This window comes from Peromyscus californicus, unplaced genomic scaffold (genome assembly GCF_007827085.1).
Source record: "Peromyscus californicus insignis strain IS unplaced genomic scaffold, ASM782708v3 Scaffold_9__1_contigs__length_137607984, whole genome shotgun sequence".
Lineage (NCBI taxonomy): Eukaryota > Metazoa > Chordata > Mammalia > Rodentia > Cricetidae > Peromyscus > Peromyscus californicus.
The window spans coordinates 34409316-34431596 of record NW_026294617.1 but is presented as its reverse complement, the minus strand read 5'-3'; the positions used below and the strand labels follow the sequence as shown (position 1 = coordinate 34431596).

General features: G+C 42.9%; 1 protein-coding gene across 2 annotated transcripts; it reads left to right on the top strand.

Moving 5' to 3' along the window:
* The first annotated feature begins 1281 nt into the window (after window positions 1-1281).
* Sertm1 (serine rich and transmembrane domain containing 1) lies at window positions 1282-20976 on the top strand. 2 transcript variants are annotated; one of them, XM_052731294.1, is made up of 3 exons: window positions 1282-1554; window positions 2049-2213; window positions 18226-20976. In XM_052731294.1, the coding sequence occupies exon 3, from the start codon at window positions 18417-18419 to the stop codon at window positions 18738-18740; it is 324 nt and encodes a 107-aa protein (XP_052587254.1). In that variant the 5' UTR covers window positions 1282-1554; window positions 2049-2213; window positions 18226-18416; the 3' UTR covers window positions 18741-20976. The 2 variants fall into 2 exon arrangements, with proteins under 2 accessions (XP_052587254.1, XP_052587255.1); XM_052731295.1 differs by lacking the exon at window positions 1282-1554 and adding an exon at window positions 1582-1953.
* Window positions 20977-22281: the final 1305 nt, after the last annotated feature.

Genomic DNA, 22281 nt, shown 5'->3' with positions numbered 1-22281 from the left:
AGCACTTGGGATGCTGAGGCAGAAGAATCATAAATTTGAGGTTGGTCTAGAATACACAGGGCGTCCCAGTCCAGGGTTGCATAGTGAGACCTTGTCTCAAAAGCAAGCAAACAAACAGGAAGTGGGTGAGCTCTGGAGCACAAATGCTGGGAGAGAAGCCTCCTTGAACTTGCCTGCTTGACAACACTGCTCATTAAGCCCTCCTGCATTTTTATTTTGTTTTAAATGAGATGGAGTCTCAGATAGCCAAGATTGGCTAGGTAGCTAAAGACGGCCTTGGACTTCTGATCCTCTGCCTCCACCTTTGGAGTGTTGAGAGCACATAGGCATGTACCACCATGCCGAATTTATGTGGTACTAGAAATGAAATCCAGAATCTTCTCTGCCTAGGCAAGCATTCTGCCAACTGGTCTATATATTCAGCCCCACTCTTGCATTTTAGATGAGGCACATGCAGACCCATGTAAAAAAGTCTCACAAGCCCTGGATAGGGAAGAGAAGAAATACAGCATGGTCTTTACTCACAATGGTACCTCAGAGTTTAGCTCCCTGCCTGCCTCTACCTGGAAAACCAATGAACATGGACAGAAATCGTGTGGTCCAGGAGCTGGGCACTGTTGAACAGCGGGATGTGCACGTGGTCATAGAGACTTCGGCATCCCGGTACTCTGTTGATCTGCTTTCCAGCCAAAGAAAAATGGGTCTCAAGGTGGAAATCCATCAATAAAAAGTGACCAACACTTCCCAGGACAAAGTGCTTCAACCCACATACATAGACCAGCCAATTGGGTCTTTGAATGGCTGAGTAAAAGGAACCCATCTCGGCTGAAATATCTGAAGAAGCCCAGGCGTGGAAGGCTCCCGTTCCCGAATTCCTTTATATGATTGTGACAGTTGTTCGTGGAGACTTATGATTATCTGTGACTAGCAGTCATAGAAACCGTGGTCCTATTCATTCATTTGATGGTTTCTCAGAGGACTGAGAGGGCGTTAAGGAGAAAGGCTGAACTGGGGGAGGGGTGTCTAAGGTGAAATTCGTCATAGGAGGAGGCGATGGCCCCACGCAGCTCGCCTTTGGGAGTAGGGGCTACACAGGACTCATAAAGACGTAAAAGGAGAAACTTTGGATGGAAGGGGATGCTCTCCCCTGCGCCTAAAAGAAATCTCAGCCCCACCACATACCCCCACAAAAGTTCACCGCACCACACCTGCCTTGCCCAGATGGGGCTCCCCGCGCCAACGCCTCCACATCCTCCAACCACGGTGTAAGCTCCTCCCTCGGCAGAGCTTGGCGCTGTCCTAGCGCTTGAGCGCCCCGGCGGGCAGCTGGGAGTGGGCCCGGCTCTCAGCCATTGGTCGCGCGGCCCCTGAGGGCGGAGGGACGCTGCAGAGCCGGGCACAGTCAGCCGGGTGCCCACTCCCACTGCGCCCGTCGCCCGTGCGCTCTGATCGCGCACCGCGTCCCCTAGGTGCATTCCCTGGGACCGCCGTGCGGGCGCGCATCGCCAAGGCAGGGCCGCCGCCCCACCCCAACGCCAGAGTCCAGATCCGCATGTCAGTGAGCCTGGGCACAGGAGTGGGGAACTGAGACGTACGGGGCGAGGAGCAATGGCAGAGGGCTCGTCCCCAGAGAGGGTCGCCGGACGCCCCGCCTAGGGCGGCAGTGGGATCCCTTAGCTTCAGGATTCTTTATCCCAGACTCTCCTGGGACTACTTAAGATTTGGCTCCTTGCTGTGGAACACCTCCGAATCTTTCCTTCTCGTAGCTGGACGCATCCTTAGGGTCCTGAAACAGGCCCTGCAGCCCAGCTCTCAGGGTCTTAGGGACACTCAGCCAGCTACAGCTGGATCCACCTGGGGCCCGGCAGGCAATGCCCTTGACCCAGGGATGATCTGCCGGGTTCCCTGCACAAGGAGTCAGGAAAGTCTGCCCTCCAGTCTGCCGCTGCTAAGGTTGATTCCCCTGCCGACAGTGTACACTTTGTAATACGTTTCTGGTGCCTTTTGTGTGGGTTTTGCGGTGTGTGTGAGCTTTTCTTTATTTCTAGGGTCATCTGTTCCTTTCTGGGGAGTCGCCACGCGCACATTGACGGCTGGCATTGCTCTGTGCTGTATTCCCTTGAGTCGTCTCTCTTGTCTTCGGGTGGCTGCAAATTCGGATAAGTTTTGCCCGGCGCTGAACACTTGGGTTCCCGGGAGGAGCTTTCTTCTGGGTAAGTAACGCACCCTCAACCCTTCGCTTTCCCAGGATGCGAGACTGCCTGCAGCCCTGCGCCTCCCAGGCGAGAGAAAGGTTCGCGCATTATGGGAAAATGTTTGAATTCCCGTTAAGACGGAATAATAAGCAATGTGCCCTCCTCCTGAGAGCAGAGAGACACGTTCATTCTCAGGAACGTCTTGTTGAAGACCAGGACTATGCCTGTGCGCTTTACTTGGCCAGATGTCTGGTCCCACGGGCTCACTCGGGTTTGGCATCAGGTTCCAATGACTGGGTCTGTTTCTTAATGTCCTTCGTTTTCCCTGCTGGTTTATTTTCCTGGGGAGAACGTTCTGCTGAAGCACTTCAGTTCGGTGGGTCTTGTTTAGTGGCTAGATGGTTAGAGAAGGTCAAAGTCATCGTATTGGACAAGGCTCCCCTTGCAGGTACCCAGAGCAGGAGAATGGGCAGCCACCGACCCTGTCCTGAGTTCCACCCAGGAATCCCTCCTAAGGATGTTTATTCTAGGGTGCTTTTCGCTTTCTATTCCTCTGATTCATTGTTCAGACAAGGGAAAAGAGGCAAGATTGTTGTCTTTTCTTAAACTATTTGCTGTTTTGCTATCCTGCCGCCCAATATTAAAGAGCATACGTAATTGTCTTAGTTGGCCAACTAGACTATAAATAAGATTACTTTGTGATCTAGCCCGTAGTAGGTCTTAAATATCGGGCTGTAACTGAATGTGTTTCAATTTTGCTGGAAAGGCTTCTTGTTCCCACCTACCACATACACACAAGGCACAGCCTTCAGCAAAAGAAAGTTGAGGTGCTTGTGGGTAAAGCTGCCTGGTGAGACTACAACCTGACCACCTTGAAATGCTGGGCAAAGTGGCGACAGAGAAAGGCTTCCTGGCTCCACTAATACTCAGGGGCCACTGAGCTCCAGGAAGTGGGTAGGGTATTCCATTTTGTATTCTGATTTGGGGGCGAGGGGCTTATTTCTCATCTTTATTCCTCTTCAAAACGCAAAGTGCTTTGAAAAGCAACTCAGAGCATATTCATGGCTGTCACTGAAGAAGCTTGGTCTAAGGTAAGATGGATTCTGTTCCCCCTTGCTCTTGGTCAGATTAGCTTACCACATTTACTAGATGTTTGTGAGATGTACAAGTGTGTCTGATGTTGAGATAACAGCCATGCTCTCGTGCATGCCACCAGTGGATTCTTATACAGGCTTCCTGACTTCTTCTTGTTCTTCCTGGCTTCCTTTATCCTACTTAATGAGAGAGATGAGTGATGGCGGGGATGATTGGTCATCATGATCAATTGTATGAGTGGGTCACTGAGTAACCTTGGGGTTATCATTCATTATAAGGGTGAAAGATGAGCCCATCTCACGTAAAAGTTCTCTCATTCAGCCTCTATTTCCAGCAGGATCAATTTGGAGTTCATTTGATAATAGTTCTATACTCACTCTTTTCCCTGTACTTATATTTTACTATTCTTATTTTATATAGTGATTTTTACATTTAACATATTATCAGGAAGAAATGGCAAGAATGGATCAAATTGTATTACACATTACTATATTAATATAAGGTATCATAGGCCCAAATTTTGTTAACTTTTATCATTACTCATAATGAAAGCTAAAGGAAAAATAACAAAGCCTTTTGGTTAGTTCATAGACTAGAAAATTCAACAAAGGTGCTCAAGCTGTAAGTACATGAATAGGCAGGATTCCTCTCAGACAATATGTGCATATAAAGGACCCAGAGAGACTTAGGTGAAGTCCTGGACAAATTAAATTCAAGAAGTCTATCTGGGCATTCACTGGCCATTCCAGGATGGCATGGTGCAGAGCCAAAGTCTGTGGTCCTAAGTTCTGATTCTAATGTTTGAGATGTGACCACAGCGTACAGCATTCTGAGGCCAACTGTCTCCTGACACCAGAATTGCTTCTTCAGGCATTCCCTAGGATGTGACCATGCTCATGGTCACAATTTGAATCCAGTTTATCATTTAACCAAGTTTGGCAGTGAGACGTGTGAGAGAGAGACTGACCAGTTCCTAACATTCAAGAAACCATATCTGCATTAACAGCATCTCTGGTTTGAAATGGTACAGCACAGCCAAAAACAGTATGAGTATGGCAGAGCTCTGAATTCTTATCAAGAACTGAACATGTCATTATGTCATTGACAGACCCAAGGTCTTAACTGTAAATTTCCTGTCTATTGTCTCACATTAAGATATAAATTCAGTCTAGGTTAAAGTATGATTGTGGAGATAGTTGTTTGATATTGATAGTTTTGTAAACAATAATGAAAGGCTCTGATAAATATCAGCCTATGATGACTACTACGGAGGTCACTTAAAGAAAGTAAGAGACTGAGTTCAGCTTCTGATGGGAAACAAAAGAAGAGGTAGCTATAATCCCTAATTTTAAATTCAGAAATACAGGATAATGCCCATAGTAGACCCCTAACTCTGTTATATTCACATTGTGAGCTACTCTTCCATTTACTTTACAAGCATACTCTTCCATTTCTTCCTTAGCTATCGTCAATGACTGACCAGATACAATCTCAGCTTTGTTAGTCACTAACAAAAACCACAATTGGTTATGAGTATATATGTGCAGATCTTACTCTGTATCTCAAAGCTTAATTTTTTGCTACAAATAAATTATTTATAAAACATAGGGAAAGTTCATGCATATTCTGAGTACTTACCATTCTGAGTAACTATGATTTTATACAGGATCACTTATTCATTCAGTAAATATTCTTTTGCTTGTAAAAAAATAGAATATGGGCTGTCTCTCCAAGAAGCTTCAAGTTTATTTTTTATTTCATTCATTCATTCATGCAACTGTCTAGCAAATATTCATTGATCATGCACAGGTATGCTTTGTGGGTAGCAAGGTAAATAAAATATTGGTCCTTTCATCTGGGGGTTTACAGTCCATTAAAATCCTAGCACAAACATGGTATACTGAAATATATAAATGCTTATGGAGAGAATGTAGAATGTAGCTTGAGAATACAGAGGAGGAAGCCAGAAATTTTCATGGAGAAAGTAGGTGGAGATTATGAGATTAAATGTAGGTGCTGAAAAATTAATTGGGAAATTCTGAGCAGTTTGGTATGCCTGGAACATCTTTCTTAGATGTAATGGAGGTAAATATATTGGAAAAGTAGCCTAGGACATATACTACAGAACATATAATATAGGACAAATTATGTCTTTTTAGATTTCTTAGTCAAGGTGGTGTATAAAACATGTGCACAAGGAAATAGCCTTTTCCAGACACAACAGGGGAGACACACATGACCTCACAGACACTGCAACAGCATGCACAAGCCCTGCGCAACTCAAGCCAGACAAAATCACAGCACAAACACAGGATGTGGGCACTTAGTCCCACCCCTCGCCAGGAAGTATTTGCAAAGAATAGCTTCTGGGAGAGGGAAAATCCATTTTCTTCAACGGAGTGACACGGGGCATCTCAACCACACTCCAGGGCAGACCCCATGGCTGGGAATATTTGACCAAGACAAAACAAACTCCATATTGTTTAGTTTTTTTTTAATTTAATTCTTTTAAAGAGAAAGAACATGATGTGGGATGAGCTGTGGGGGTGGATCTGGGAGGAGTTAGAGGATGGGAAAGAATATGATAAAAATATACTGTATGAAATTATCAAAGAATAAATAAGAAAGGGAAATAAATGTGCACCGACTGTATGCACATGATACTTTATCCTTTCCTGTGTGTATTACGTAATTAATGACTTTTATTGAATGAATATTGAAAAGTATTGCTTTTCTGAACCAAAAGCAGTAGCCTTCACCCTAATTTCTATGATGGGCTGCTTTTTAACTTGAAGCTACTTTTAATATCATTATCGCCTGCCACCTATTCCCCTAGAAACCATTTGTCCCTGTGGAAGATTTTTCTTGTACTCTAACACATTTCAGTTCAAGAGGGAATATATTTTTGGCTCTATTTACTTGTAGATTGTTGTACTAACTATTAATATACAAAGTCTTAGTGAACATGTTATGCATTCAATGTGTGTGGTTGCTACTCAGATTAGACTTCTTAGCAGTCACATTCTTGGAGACCCATCATAAAATCTGCTGTCACTGTAGACTGAGACTTTGTATTAGTCATCACAAGGTAGATCATGTGGCAGTATCAAAACCCACAATGAGTGTTTACCCACTGCTAAGTTAATGTTACGTGTCAATGGCATCAGCAAGAGCTAAAAGCAGTTGCTGTGGTGATTCGGGGACTCTTACACAGTCACTGCCACAGAAAAAAGGGATGTGGCAACCCTTGCTCTGGTCACATGTTTCCTGTCATGACACATCATGGTTTCTACAATTCATTAGCTCTAGCAGGTGATATGATGGCCACCCTACATTCAGACAGAGTGGGAACACTACAACAGACACAGAGGGAGGGAAACTGGAGCATTTCCTCCATGGTGACTCCAGGTCTGAAAGGATCTCTCTCCCACCCTCAGCCTCCTGAAGAAAATAAATATGATGAACGTAGAACTTAAAGACATAAGGATGTAGATATGAATTCCAACTCTGCCTCTAAGTGCATGAGTGACTTGGAGCATCATTTTGTAAAAGGTAAAAAGTTAATAATAACTGCCTTGAAGAGTCATAAAGATGGAAAGACACATATGAACAGTCTCCCCCTCTCTCTCCCTCTCCCTGTACTTTTCCCCCTTACTTTCTCCCAGAATGAGTACATGTTGCTTACCAACAACTTCTCACAGCTAGCATCCATGTGGTGCTGCTGGTTTTCCCACTGGCTTGTCTGGCTCTTCTTTCCCCTAGAGACATCGAGGGTTTCCCTCCCTTTTCCCATCATGCTCTGAAGATTGTCCTTCCGCACATCCCCTGCCTCTTTCTTCTACTTCATAGCATTCTTCTTCATGGCATACCTCTCTACATGCCAGCTCACAGCACTGAAATAAGAAAGAAAAAAGAACAGATAATTGAGGTTAAATGTGTGCCTCTGACCAAGACTATTTTATGAATAGGTAAGGCAACGAGCTTGTAGAAAGGATTATTCATTAGTTCCTCTCTCAAACTGTATTTGTTTATATTTTAGAAAAATGTATAACCATTTTGCATAGGTCACCTATGGATTCATCTGTTTTCTACAAATAAGTCTCAGTTATTTTTCAATTTTGCCTTCTTAGATGTCGAAGTTGAAGTACGTGCTAGGGGAACTGAGCCAACACTTGTTTTTTGCTTCCGTATTGCATTTGGCAGAGTCTGGTCTTGAGTTATTATCTAAAATGACAACAAGCTGCTGAGGGCTCGAGTTCCTCCGACGCTCTATAGATAGCCTGGCATATCATTTATTTTGTTCAGTGTTACAGGAATATGTTGATATTCTTTGTAAGTCAGACCTTTGAGCTCACTCTGTGGGGTTCAGGGGGAGGGGGGTAAATACACTAGGTTCTACTACCCTATTCTCACACAAAGGATGAGCAGAGTCTCAGAAGTCCCATATCGGAACACACTTCCCTAGTGAAAAGCACAGCATCCTGTATTCCCTGCTATTGTGGTCTACATAGAGATTCAGGTAAGAGAGTATCTGTCCCCTTGTAGAGATGGTGGCATTTGCAATCTACATCTCAAATCCAACTTGTCTAGTTTTCATCATTTCAGAGTATCTTTCTGCACCCCTGTCTTATCAGTGATGAATGGAAAGCCCGCAAATCAATGCTCCCAAGTATTTAATTTACAGCTGTGTTTGGAATTGACTAGGTTCAGTTCATAAATCATTTGCTGGCTCCTCGTTCCAGAGAATTCTGAGCCTGGACTGTAGAAGACATTGTAGGATGATGTTTGTTTGGCCTCCTACCTCTCTGGAGAACTCATCCAAACCCAGATGATCCAGGAGATGCTCACTACTTAGGGATTGTGAGAAGCATGAGTGCGTTGATCTGTGAAACTTGCTGTTGCAGCCTGTGTGTTTTCTTTGGCTGCCTAGGTAACGGCTCTATTTCTGTCTAGTTTATCTACTACTGTTATTTCCCAGGTCTCTACTTTGAACCTGGACCTTGGTAGCAATTGTGGGCTCTCCACAAGTCTCTCAGAGTCTGCCTGCTCTGTAGGACTAGGATGCTTCCATAGTGATGCATTTGCCTGGGTATTTAAGCTATAGAAGGGATATCTGTGGCTGCTTCTGAAGGTGATGGATGATGACAGAGGGACATGCCTGGATTACTTGATCCAGGGGACCCACGGGACATTCATTTCAATGGATAGTAATGGTAGTGAATTCATGAGTAAGGCTCACTGGTTTCTGGTTCCCATACACAATCCTTTTTACCAGGGACCACCCTGCAATTGTTTATTGTGACCACCTGTGAGATAGGGGGACATCATGGTAGCAGCAAAGAGTTGAATTTTTTGATGCTCATTGAAGCATCATGCTGCCACCCTTGTATTTCTTTAGAAGTGTCTAACATTTGGGCTGAATTTCAGCTTATTATTCTAAACATATTTTCTTGAAATCTTTCCAAAAATTCATGAAAACTTGCAAGAGTCCTAACAGTGAACACCCATATATCCTTAGATTAGAGCAACTAGTTGTTAACACATTGACACATTTGTTTTACTGTATTTCTATGCATATGTACATGTATGCACCTTTGTGTTACTTGAAGGTTTCTTGCTAATGTGGCTAGCTATTTCAATATAATATTTCCTAAGAATACTTTCTTATTTACTTAAATTTCATTTGGAAATTAACTATTAATGTAATCTAACATATAGTCTTTATGTTTGAGCCATCTTATATGTTTAGTCCAGGCTGGCCTTGAACCTATGATCCTCTACAAAGTGTGGGGATTACAGATATGTTCCACTGTCTTGGATCCTTAATGTCCCTTATAACAAAGCTTTTATAAAAATTTTAATTTATCTAAGATCCATCAAGAACTCTGCATTGCATTAAGGGGGATAAGTGTTGAAATCTGGGTCTTTCTCTCATTGCTCTCAGTATTCAGATGGCATAAATCATGTCATATGACCAAAACTGAATGCTTTCAAAACTTAGCCGGTGCAAGCTAGCAATTACTAAGCATTATTCTTCTTAAATACCCACTTTTTTCTACAAAAAGCTTCATCACGCTTTGAGTGTCTGCCATTGAGGACTGGAAGAATGAGGGATTTATTTGGCAAAATTCATCTGTAAGTGTTACACTAAATACTTGGCTAATATCCAGATAATATGTGAAATTTGTATAATCAACTAAGTTCTACTTGTAGCTGCATTACAAGAGATGGTTCATTAATCCAAGCAAATGTTATAGGTAGGTTTTAAATGCGTTTAAGTCAGAGACTCTCTGAGCTGGGATTCCTATAGAGAATGCAAGATACATAACATTTATACACCATTGGGATGCTTTAATACACTGTCTGACACTTCACTTCAAACAAACGCAGGGTATTTGTAAAGACAGAGATATGAAAAGCACCTGGTTGACTATTTTATCAATGCTGAAGCTCTCTCTAGACAAGCTATGAAATCACCTGCTTTTCAATTTGTGGTTACGTGTATGATTTTATGGATCAATTACAGTTTTCAGTCTGCAGTGTATTGTTATGAGCGAACTTGAAAATTGGATATATTAGATAATTTGCATTCCTTTCTTCTCTATGCCTCGATTATCAAGATATTTTAAGTGGATATAAATTTGAGATCTTGGTTAGAATAAATAAACTGTTCAGTGGTCATACATTCTGTATGTTGGAAACACACACATGCGCACGCACACGCACACACATAATAATAAATATTTATAGGACCTCAAACAAACAGAAACATATACATTAGATACCTTATCTGAAATGTCTATGAGAAATATAGGGAAATGGAGTGAAGAATGGAAGGAAAAGCGGACTGAGATCACAACAAGGCATGAACTGTAAAAAACGTCTTGGTGTATAAGGAGGGGGTCAGTGGCAGAAAGTAAAAAGGAAGGGTAGTATGGGCAGGAAGTGAGTGGTGACAACTCACACTTTCTTGTCCTCAACAGCCTACAGCTGCCCCCTTCTGAGGAGTCTGCATAGACTTAGGGGGGACTTGATCAGCGACTGTGGAAGCATTAATTTCCCAAGTTCTTCCCTGTTCCCTTAGAGCAGTCTAGGGGACACACAGAGGCTTCTGAAGCTGAAGGATAGCTGGCATTGGTGTGTAAAGGTATTTCCATCTCAAAGATTTATGATAATTACAAACTTTATTAGAACAATTTTTTTCTAGATATTACACTAGATCAGTAAATGTTCCAAGCATATTTTCACTGGAAAAACATACGTTGAGTAGAAATTATTTTACAGTTGTGGTTACCTGCACAAGACCTGCACAGGCTGGGGATGTGATCTCAAGGCCTAACCCTTAACTGAGGAGCTATTGGTGGTTACTACCTGCTGACAGAGGGACAGTCATTATTCTTGGAGGATGTGGTCCCTGGTAGGTTTCCCATGATGCAGTGAGTGACCTCATACACAAGCACTAATTAATTGGACTTAGCAGGCCAGCACTAATTGGATTTAGTGGGTTATCAAAAGGAAAAAGAAGATATGAAGTTGGTAGGGAGCATGTTGGTGGAGATACTGGGGGAGGTGGGGAAAGATGAGGGTGGAGATTATATTTTATTGTATACATATATCAAATCCTCGAAGAATAAAAAATTATTATAAAGCTATTTTAATTGAAGAGATAAAATGGGACATAATAAGAAAGAATAGAATCTCCTTTGCCTCTACCACAGCATGACTTAATGTAAATTCTTAAAAACGCACTCAGATTGTATAAAAGTATGGAAGACAATTTGTACACTAATTCTATGGTTTAAACAATCCTAGCTATTTTAAGGATAAAAATTGTTTTTTCTGAACACAACCAAAAAAAAAAAAAAAACTGGAAATGATCAGAATTGAGTATGAGGAGAAAGGAGAACAGAACTCTTCATTAAAACTGGAGTAACGTTTTGAAAGTCATCTTGACTTTGACTGTTCTCCCCCAGATTTGTTACAGCCTGGCCTGTGATCAGTCATTACTTCCCTGCTGGCTCTTTCTGTAAATGATCCCGTTAGCGTGGCCTTTCCTCCCCATCCCAAAAGTGACTTCCATCCTCCGCTACTTCTTAACCAGTCATGTTTCATCTGACCTTGAAATCACAACTTTTGTCGTCTTGATGTAGTCCAGTCACCCATGCGTGGTCGGCCCATGCACAAGTGTGGGAAATTTCTACTTGGTCTTTTCCCCAGCACCATAGAAGAATCATAAAAATACTATGCCCGGAACTACCTTTGTGATGGCCTTTTTTTTTTTTTAAATCTAGGCAGTTGCCTAGTTAAATCACCTATCCATCTTATTCCAAGATTCTAGTATTTGAGAATGAATATTTTGCTAAGGTAGTGATTTAGGTATAAAATATTTTCAGAAGCATAAATATGCTAAAAAATTATTAGGAGCAACAGTTTAACTTTCTCCCCTAAAACACTATTATATAAATGCAAAGGGCTGATGCCTAAATCATTTTTGAGAATGTATAAGATAGAAAGTTAGACTATATTCCCTTTGCAATGTTTTCATGTTTTTATAACATCTCTTAATCAATTCTGCTTTGCATATCAAAAAAGTGTATTTGTGATATTATATCTTAAATGAATAATTAATTTCTAAAATAATTAGGATAAAATCCATTGTCTAACAAAGCAGTATTGATCTTATTTTTCATTCATTTATTTAATAACATTTATTATTATTGTTGTTGTTGTTAGTGTGTGTGTGTGTGTGTGTGTGTGTGTGTGTGTGTGTGGTTGTGAGTATTTGCACATGAGTGCAGTGCCTGAGGAGTCCAAAAGTGTTAGATTCCCCTGGAAATGGAGTTTCAGACAGTTGTGAGCCACCTGCCATGGGTGCTGGGAGCCAAATTCAGACCCTCCACAGGAGCGGTACACGCTCCTAACTGCTGGGCCATCTCTCTAGCCTCACATTTGTTTGCTTGTTCATCCATTCATTCATTCATTTCTGAGTAAACATTGGACTGACTCTGAAAATACCTTGAGTAGATAAGAGATGTGCCTGAGAGGGAGACCCTGAAGATGGATTGGATCCACAGCTGCCCTGGAACTGCTTTGAAAAACAAATCACTGACACAGAGCTTTCACTTTCATGTTGCAAAAGTGCAATGAGGAAGTTTTCTGCTCATTCATTTGAATTGAGAGAGCCGAGGACTGTGCACTTTAACTTTCCACTATACTCTATCTAGTAGGGATCCATGAATTCCAGTGCACTGTGCAGAACTTCCAATCCCTTTTGCTAAGGGATCCTTCTAGCTCAGCGGTTCTCGACCTTCTAATGCTGTGACCCTTTAATACCGTTCCTCATGTTGTGAACCTTCCTAATGCTGTAACCCTTTAATACAATTCCTCATGTTGTGGTGACCCCCAGCCATAAATTTTTTTCATTCTACTTCATAACTGTACTTTTGCTACTGTTATGAATCATAACATAAATATTTTTGGAGATAGAGGTTTGCCAAAGGGGTCACAACCCTCGGGTTGAGAACCACTTTTCTAGCTCACTGGCTGATAGCCTCTGGATGCAGTCTCCTTCCTTAGCTGGGTTTTGATTTTTATTGGACAGATACAATGAATCATGATGAGTGTTCATGCAGAATTCTGCTCTCCTAGTGTTCTGATAAGTAAGAACACTTCTCAAATGGGAAAATAGTGGCTAGCTGAATAAGCTTTGAGTAAGCATAGCTCATTAGTTATAAACCTTACTTTGATGACTGCAAGCCTAGGTTTGTGCTTACCGTTGAATGCAAATAAGGATTTTCGTTTAGAGAGAGTGGTGGGGAGAATTATGGTCAGCACCAATCTTCTCTTTCATTTCCCATGACCTAAGGCCAAGGCAAAGAGAAAGCATTAGAGAGAAGCTAATTACACAAAGCATGAAGGAATGGCTGAAAGGCAACGTCTTATACAATACACCCTTCTTTCTAATAAGCCAAAGACGGCTTTGCTCAGATGGAGTAGAATCTCTTCTGGATCCTGGCAGTAGTAGTTCCTAAGTGTCCTAGAGAAAAATGACCGATACGTCACCAGAAACACTCAGCTGCGTTACAGTATTGAAACTTACATGTGTGCAGGAGTATGCCACTCATGTGAGAACCTTATCACACAGCTCTAAATTCCTAATGCCTTGGGGGGATCACTTTTTGGTATGGCACAGCAGGACTTGGTACTGATGAAATGTTGACATACCTTCATTTATCTTAATAGCTAGGTAATGGTTTAAGGAGTGACCTCAAGGATACAAAGTAGCTTGTCTCTGTTTTACACAACAACAAAACTTTAAACACTTCTTACCCACATAGGAACTTGAATGGCGTCTTCAGAGGCTAGCATTCCTATACTACAATGGAGGTTGGCCGACAGGCTAAGTTTCATAAGTTGCTGTGTTAAAATTTGGGCCTTGTCACATCTCTGCTCATGCGCCATGCATCCTCCAGCGTGTGGTGTGAGAGAACTCTGAGGTGAGGACTGGCCAATTCTTCTCTTCAGAAGGGAAGGAGGGATCAAAGTGCACACTACAGTTCGGTTCTTTCAAACGGTCACAGTCCCATGGACATGGAGGTGTACGCCAGCTCTCAGGAACTAAGGCAGGGGAATTGTAAGTTCAAAGCCAGTCTGGGCAGTAGAGTGAGACTCTATCTTAAAAGATAAAGAGAAAATTTGAACTTACACTCTTTATAACCTCCTCATGGAAAAAAAAGGATCCACTGTCTATGAGAGGCTGGGTATGGTGCCAAATTAATACACAAACTTGGTCATATATGTGCTATCTCACCACGCCCCATATCTCTGAGCTCATGGAGAGCATGGCAAGCCCCACCTTGCTCGATTTAATAGGTCACTACCTTTGGTATAGTTCTTCCCAGGACAAGTTTTTATTCCAAGAAAGAAAGAGACTTGGCTGGCCATGAACTGTCTTGGTTGCCTCAAAATAAATAAATGAATGAATGAATGAATGAATGAATGAATAAATAAATAAATAAATAAATAAATAAATAAATAAAAATCTTCTGTCTGAGAATGGCTCTGAAAAAAAAATCAAAATCTTTCCCTGTATCTAAGTATGACTTGAGATGAGAGGTTGCTGTCGCTACCCCGAGACAGGTCAAGGCTATGCATTTAAGATGAAGTCACCCTCTATTCTGCCTTAGCCTCATCTGTGAGAAAGAGCTGGGAAGTGCCATCCCGAAACACTCTCCTGTGATTTCTTTTCCACGGTGCTACCTGTCACGGCATTAAACAAGGACGGGTTTGGTTATCACCAGCATTATACACCAACCACTGGATAAAACATCTACCAGACAGAAAGAGCATCTGCCAGTTTTTCAAAAATCCAAGAAGGAAATGAGAATTGATGTTACCAAATTAAAATCATCTCCAGCAATGCGTATCCCCAATTGTTTCAGAGTAGAACAGTAAGATCAAATTTGGGCTGCTGTCATTTTACATTAAGAGGCAATCTGGAAATGATACTCAATTTGTAAAATTAGGGAGACGGCCTTCAGAGCAGAAGATATTTTACTCTGAAATTGAATATGCTTTTATTTTCTACCATTATCCACAGGCCACATAGGAGACCCACAGCTTCTTAGTATTTTCTGTGAACTGTTCCACAGACAGCTGAGGCTTCCAGGGCAGAAGGTGACCTTCGGGAAGAACAAAGGTCCTCTCAGGACAGTTACCCTGAAAAGAGAGACCTTGGTCAGAACAGCAATCTGCAGACACGAGGCAGCCTTGCCTCTGACATTCTGGTACCACAGTAACACTGCCTGGGCCTCCAGCATTAGAAAACGATACTCATCTGAGTGGCAGAAAAAGCAGCTTGGGAAAGGCCAGTCAGTTCTGGCTGAACTTGTGACCTTATGTTAGAGCTGTGATCCTGCATAGACCTCAAAACACCACTTGTCTTTCTAGGCCTGTAGAAGGAACCCCCCCCCCACTAATGTTCTAACTGGGAAGGTCTCCCCCTACCCCAGGGCGATTATAGGAACAGAACAATCTTACCACAAGCCTACCTGGAGTAGTAGGAAGACAATCACTGTGGCACAAGCAGGAAACTGATCTCTCAAGACTAGCTGTGCATCGGGTATATGGGCACAGTCCTTTCATCCCAGCACTCATGAGGCTGAGGCAGAAGGATGAAAAGTTTGAGACCAGCCTGAGACACACAAGACCCTGCCCCCAAACAAAACAAACTCAAGCTGTAGGCTTGCTCAAGGTGGCTGGCAGCCAGGAGCTAATGACCCAAGTCTCGTCATTTGACTTTTCCATCCACTATTGAGGAAACCAAGGATACAACTTAAGCATGGTTCTAGCTACTTCTCTCTCACTGTCTAGCTACATACCCTGAGTAAACCTCAGATTCTTTGTACCCCAGTTTCTCATCTGCAAAGCGGGTGCAATCCCTATCCTACTTTCCCCAGAAAGGGATTTGAGGAACAGAGGGTGCCCGGTCCTTACCTTCTTTGCTCATTCCAGAAGAGGAATAGAGGCCTTGCTACTGGAACAACAGAAGAATAAAGAGTGGATGGTAAGCGGTGGAGCTTCGCAAAAGCCAGAAGCTGGGACTTACTATCTGCCTATAACTCTAGCTCTTGTCAAATCAGCTAACGTCTGTGCATCTCCTCTTTCCCCGGCTGCACTGTGGTTGGGCAGGGACATCTGGGGTACTTCTCTGCTTTAGTCTATCAGGCTTCTATATTAATTCTCTCTTCTTGCATCATGCTGCCTCTAAGACCCCTTAACTTTACTCTCCAGAAATGAACGGCTGGATCATGTAAGTGCTGTAAAAAGGCTGGGTGTTGCCAAATCAGGGTGACACATTTGTACTCCCACTGCAATTCCTTTTATCATTTTTTATTTTTTTAAAGATTCTTAGGAGCCTGCAGCAGCTTAATAGAGTTAAAAACACCAGGCAAAACAGAATGGTGAAGTGGGAGTTTAATTATTTTAGGAACTAGTAAGACATTGTTGCTAGCCCACATTGAGGCACTCAGCAAGACTCATTACTCTGTGTAAAACTTGACAGAGACAACCCTTTCTGAGGTGTTCCCAATCCAGGGATCATCAGTCCTGGCCACAGCAGCAAGTGCCATCCACTTAAAGCTTCTGTCACTTAGATTTGGAGAAGAGAAGTGGGGGGTGGGCATTCTCAGATAAAATGTTGGGCAGTGATTTAGAAGGGAAAGCCAGGGACACAGTGGGTGTCACCCTGTCTCCATTTTACCACACCAAAGTAAGATGTAGAAACTTAATAGAAAAACAGCCTCATACCAGAAGGAGCTAGGAAGAGACTCTTTAATGGACCTGAAGAAAGTTTTAGAATTTTCTACCTGGAGATATTCGTTATTAAGGCTATGTCTCTCATAAAGTGAAGAACTTTCTTTGCACCAGAGTAACAGGAAAGCACTCTATTTCCATACACCTTAGAAACACACACACACACACACACACACACACACACACACACACACACACACACACACCACAGAGCCCATTTAATGTTTCTCTTATGTACATGTGTTTAGGGCTGAACACTTGGAATTGGACAACTCAGGGTGCTCAACCATGCAGAAGACTAATTTCTTCTCTCTCTCTCTCTCTCTCTCTCTCTCTCTCTCTCTCTCTCTCTCTCTCTCTCTCTCTCCCTCTCCCTCTCCCTCTCCCTCTCCCTCTCCCTCTCCCTCTCCCTCTCCCTCTCCCTCTCCCTCTCCCTCTCCCTCTCCCTCTCCCTCTCCCTCTCCCTCTCCCTCTCCCTCTCCCTCTCCCTCTCCCTCTCTCTCTCAGCAGCCATGGATTGCCTGTATCTCTTCAGCTAGGGGTGGGATCTTATGGGATTTCCTCACTCACATTGGCAAGTCAACTGGTGGCGTCATTGTGCAAGTCTTGTTCAGATGACCACATTGTTGGGATTTCAAGGGTGCACTCCCCCGTCACACAATGAAGACACTGTCTCACAGCAAATGTTTCTACTCCCTCCTCTGCGCTGTTCTTGAACCTTAAGTACAGAGGTTTCACTGTAGAAGTAACAACTACAACTATGTAAACCATGACATACATGTATTCTCTGAATTTTGATAAGTTTTTGGATCTCTGTGATAGCCTCCAAACAGAAATATTCTTAAGGAAACCCTATGCCTGATTCCTTGCACTATAACCACAGCTAGCATACTTCTTATCTACCTTATGAATTAATTCACTCTAAGGATTTCAGTCTCCTTCAGAGTTTCAGTCAGTTAATAGTCATGTAAGCATGATACTGAAAATTTCTTTCTCTGAAAGTTAGGGTTCAAGTGGGAGAGTAAGGAATGGTGAGTAATTTGAGTCTCAAACTGAAATCTCTTGCTAGCAAATGCTATACTGTCTTCATCATTCAGAGGGAACCCGACCTTAAGAAAAGGAAACACATAAGAATGAATCCTGATCGCATGGCAATAAAATTTTATTAATAAATCAAAACGTTAGACAAAAGGCAAACATTGGGACCTGTGTTGGTCAAGAGTTGGCTGTATGTAGCCTGTGCAGAGTGGATTTTTGTGAAGGAGGGAGTTTTGGATCTGAACTTTGGTTCGCATCTCAGAGCATTCACTTGCAGTATTTGCTAGAATCACAGTGGGACACATCAGATGTATATTTTTCTTTTTTACTTTCTTTTTAGTTCCTTGGAGGAACCTGGCACCTAGGATACTGTAAAGGGAAAATTGAAGCTCATTTCTGCATCTAATTTATAATAAAAAGACATAAACGTTATTTGTTTTTCAGGGAATTATTTCATTCTTTTTCCTCCCCGGTGGGTTTAATAATTAAGCCTCACTGAAAGAAAAACTAAAAAGCTCAGTAACAGATGTGTTATTTCCTGACAAGTGCACTGAGCTGTGTCTTTGGTTTTTTTTTCCTACAGTCTCTGTGGACAACTGATCCCTGATGCTGCCTTTGTTTAAAGACCAAGACATTTTGTTGTGCTGCTATTCCAGCCTGTGATTCCTGCCGCTGTCATCATGAAAAGGCAATGCCAATTTCAGCAGTCTTAAGCCCGGTGTGAAACTTTTGTGTGCATCTACTCACACCACGCCACACCCCCCATTTGTAGAGATGTCTGGGGTTGGCCCTTCCTCTGGATTTGCAGGAAGTGTGGACAATGGAACTTTTCTGGAGCTGTTTCCCACGTCGCTATCCACATCGGTAGACCCGTCCTCGGGCCACCTCTCCAATGTCTACATCTATGTGTCCATATTCCTCAGCCTCCTGGCCTTCCTGCTTCTGCTGTTAATCATTGCTCTCCAGAGGCTGAAAAATATCATCTCCTCCAGCTCCTCCTACCCGGAGTACCCAAGTGATGCTGGAAGCTCTTTCACCAATTTGGAAGTCTGTAGTATCTCCTCTCAGAGGTCTACTTTTTCAAACCTCTCATCGTGAAGAAAATGGAAGGATAGTCTGAGTGAGCACGGCTTTGGTTTCTCCATACAGAAGGAACTGCTTCATGACAGAAATGACTGTTCGGGCTGGCTTGTGTTCCTCATCATTTTTTATTTCTTTTCTGCTCAGGATGTGTTTCATTTATGAGAGGAGGAGCCAGCGCTGACAGAAATGTAGGTAAACGTTGAAGTGTGGGATTCTGCCCAAAGTTCTTGGCCAACATGGAGGCTGGTCAGCTCTATGCTGGACGCCACGGACTCAGTTGAGGACTGCTGGGGATGCTAGTTAGAGGCTCTTCTACACTGCCTCTTCCAAAGCCCTGGGACTAACTGAGCCAGCAGAAATGTAAAAAAAACAAAACAAAAACAAGGAGACTATTCAGAAGATATTTTCTGTATTTAAAAGATAAAGCAGAGACGGCATATGAGAGATAGAGGGAGGGGGGAGAGAGAGAGAGAACTTAGATTTAACATATAAAGTTTCCAAATGGAGGTTAAAATAGGCTAAATGTTTTTCTCTAGTTTCACCTTAGCAAATGTCACAGACGAAGAGAAGAAGTCATTTGGGAACGTTCTGGGGGAGTTGAAAGCTTCAACAGCGCAGGGAAAGTGTGTCGCCTTGCAGTTGCACTGCTTTTCTGCTCCTGGGTTTGCTCTGGGCTTCTTTTGCAGTCATCATGCTCTCCGGCTATGGAATCCTTTGTGGCAGTTGCTGTTGCCATTACTAAATGAAGCACAGAAGAGGCGCAATTCATTTTTAGTTCCTTACTATCGTTTCCATCCAGTAGGAATTAAACGTAGAGAAATATTTGTTCCGTTGAATTTTATAGAGTAATACTCTTAGCGGCTGTGTGAGCCTTCACTGCATCTGTCTTTAAAGCTTTCCTGCAGAACAACATTGTCTCTAGGGAGGCAGGTATTTGCTCACCCTAGTTTGCAAACCTTGGGGACTATATTGCTGATATTTGTGTCACACTCCATGAACGTGATGTGTCTCTGATAACTTGTTTATGTTGACAAAATACTCTGCACTGGGTTTCTAAGGGTGAGAGTTTATGCTAAAAGCTGCAGACACTGCAGTTGGGTCGCTGCACATACTTCTGGGCTGCTGGAAGCTACTATACTGAAGCCAACCACGGGTGTCCCTGAGATGAGGCACAGCTGTGAGCACAAGCATGGTGTGTGCAGGGAATCGAGAAAGGCCAATTATAGCTTCTTATGGATAAGAACTTAAACTCAATTTTTTAAAATAAATGGCCCACAGCCTGAACACTGAGCTGGGTAAACCCTGGGTGCCACTGTGCCAATACACTAGTCTTTCTTGGGCAAACCAGTTATCCCCTGTTCAAAAATTTAATAATCTTAAACACTGGAACTTCAACGCGTCCCTTGGATGGACTGTGCAGTCAGAACTCCCCAGGGACAGGAATGGAAGAAAGAGTTCAATATTTTACAGGCCCTGCCTGACAGCCAAGGCATGTGGAGGTTTGGAAACTGGAAAGGAAGATCAAAAGCTGCTTCCTTCTTTTTTACTCCACAATCAAATCAGGACATACTTAGCTACTTACATATCAAAACCATCCACAGACACCACTGGACCAGGACAGATACTGTCCTAAAATGCTGTCACTGAAAGTGTGACTCAATGCATCGTAGAGTCTTAGAGAAGTTCTGCATTTGGGCGGTTATTGCCATTCTCTGAGTTTCTGTGGGCACATGTACACATGTAACGGTATACACACAGTGTGTACACACAGCTACATGTATGTCTGCACATATTTCCAGGGGAAAGTTATGTGACAGCTATCAGGATTACAGAAGCATCAGTAATGTTACTGCTACTCTTTTGATTATTCTTGTGCTATTTTGGTCCTGAGGTTATTGGTTAAAGAGATTTTAATGAGTGAAAAGACAAACATCTCATATGACAGACAACCTGGTTAGGCCTTGTTCTGGGGAGGGAGCTTTCTATCCTTTTCTACTGGAATAGATTCAAAGACTTCAGGCAGGAAAACTACTTAAGTCAAATCCCCTCACCTCTGCAGGCACACTGCCCCAGCCACATGATTTCTGCTCCCCATGATAACTGGAATAATTACCAGCAAGAAGCAAAGATAGAAAATAGGAGTCACCACTAAACACTGTACCAGTTGAGATGAGTTGGTCTCATTGGAAAGGTTCAGAGAGACTGGAAAGCAGGTCTATGAATAAAGAGGTGCAGTCTGTTGAAAACCCGACTTCTTGTTTTGTTCAGCGGCTTACTCTCCCTAGAGAAGACACCTCACCTAAGAGTTCTAAGTATACCTATAGAATCTGTAGCCATGTAACATTCATATACTAAATGCCTATGGGGGCTGGAGAGATGGCTCAGTGGATAAGAGAGCTGGATGCTTTTCCAGAGGACCTGGGTTCAAGTCCCAGCACCCGTGGTGGGTGGATCACAACTACCTGTAATTCCAGCTCCAGGGGATCTGACGCCATCTTCTGGCCTTAGGCACTCACACACACAGCACACACATGTACATTCTATATAGTGTATCTATGGAGTGTGTGGACGTGTTTCGATGCATATCACCACTGCTTTCCCCTAACGAAGAATCAACAATGTATGGCCTAGTGCCAGCCTCTCCTCGTCACTCCCTCTTGGCAGTGGGGGAGTCTCAGATTGGCCTAATGAGAATTACTTCACAAGAATACTTGGAAATTCTATAAGTTCCTGCCAAATCAAGCATCTAAAAGTCACAGAAGGCCCCAGGTGCTGAGGAGGAGGAGGACGAGGAGGAAAACCTCTCTCTTCTCCACAAGCTCCAGGAGTAAGGCAGTAATTATGGCTCACATATACTTAGGAAGAGAACTTTGCTCTCAGGCACTGCCCACCTAACTGCAGTGTCTCCAATCTGAGCACTGGCCCACCTGCCACCCACTCCCAGACCTACTTCAACCTCCTCTCCAGCTGGAGTATGGAATCCAGGCCACCCTCCTAAGCATGGGGGAATGCTGCTATTGTGGTGGGTTTGGAGGGAAAGAAGTGAGCAAGGTCCTCTCTCTCTCATCAAATCCCTTTTTTCCTACCATTCTACCTTCACAAGACGAAGCATTGTAGCAGGCTAGAGGATTGAAGGGGTTTATTTGATGAGACAAAAATATGTACATTGTATACCAAGACACTCCCACAGCCTACAGAAGAATCACACAATGACAGGACAGTTGAATCTTCAAAGACAAACACCAGTTTCGGTTGATGTCCTGCCTTGATATCAGCTTCCCACTTGTCACCAACGCCAGGTCCCACCTCTTCATTCTTCATTACCCTTGGGGGTTCATCTCCATCAGTCCAATGCACAGCACCTCAGCCTAAAGACTGAGTATTCAAGAGAGATTGCTCCTCATTGTTTGTGGAAAGACTAAGACACCACCTCAATGCTTAAAGCCCTCTCAGCTCAACTTAACCCAGCCTTCCATGGCAAACAGAAGTTACTTCCCCTTCGTGGATCCTTCCATTTCAAATAAATGCCCAAGCCACTAACATGCTATGAAACACT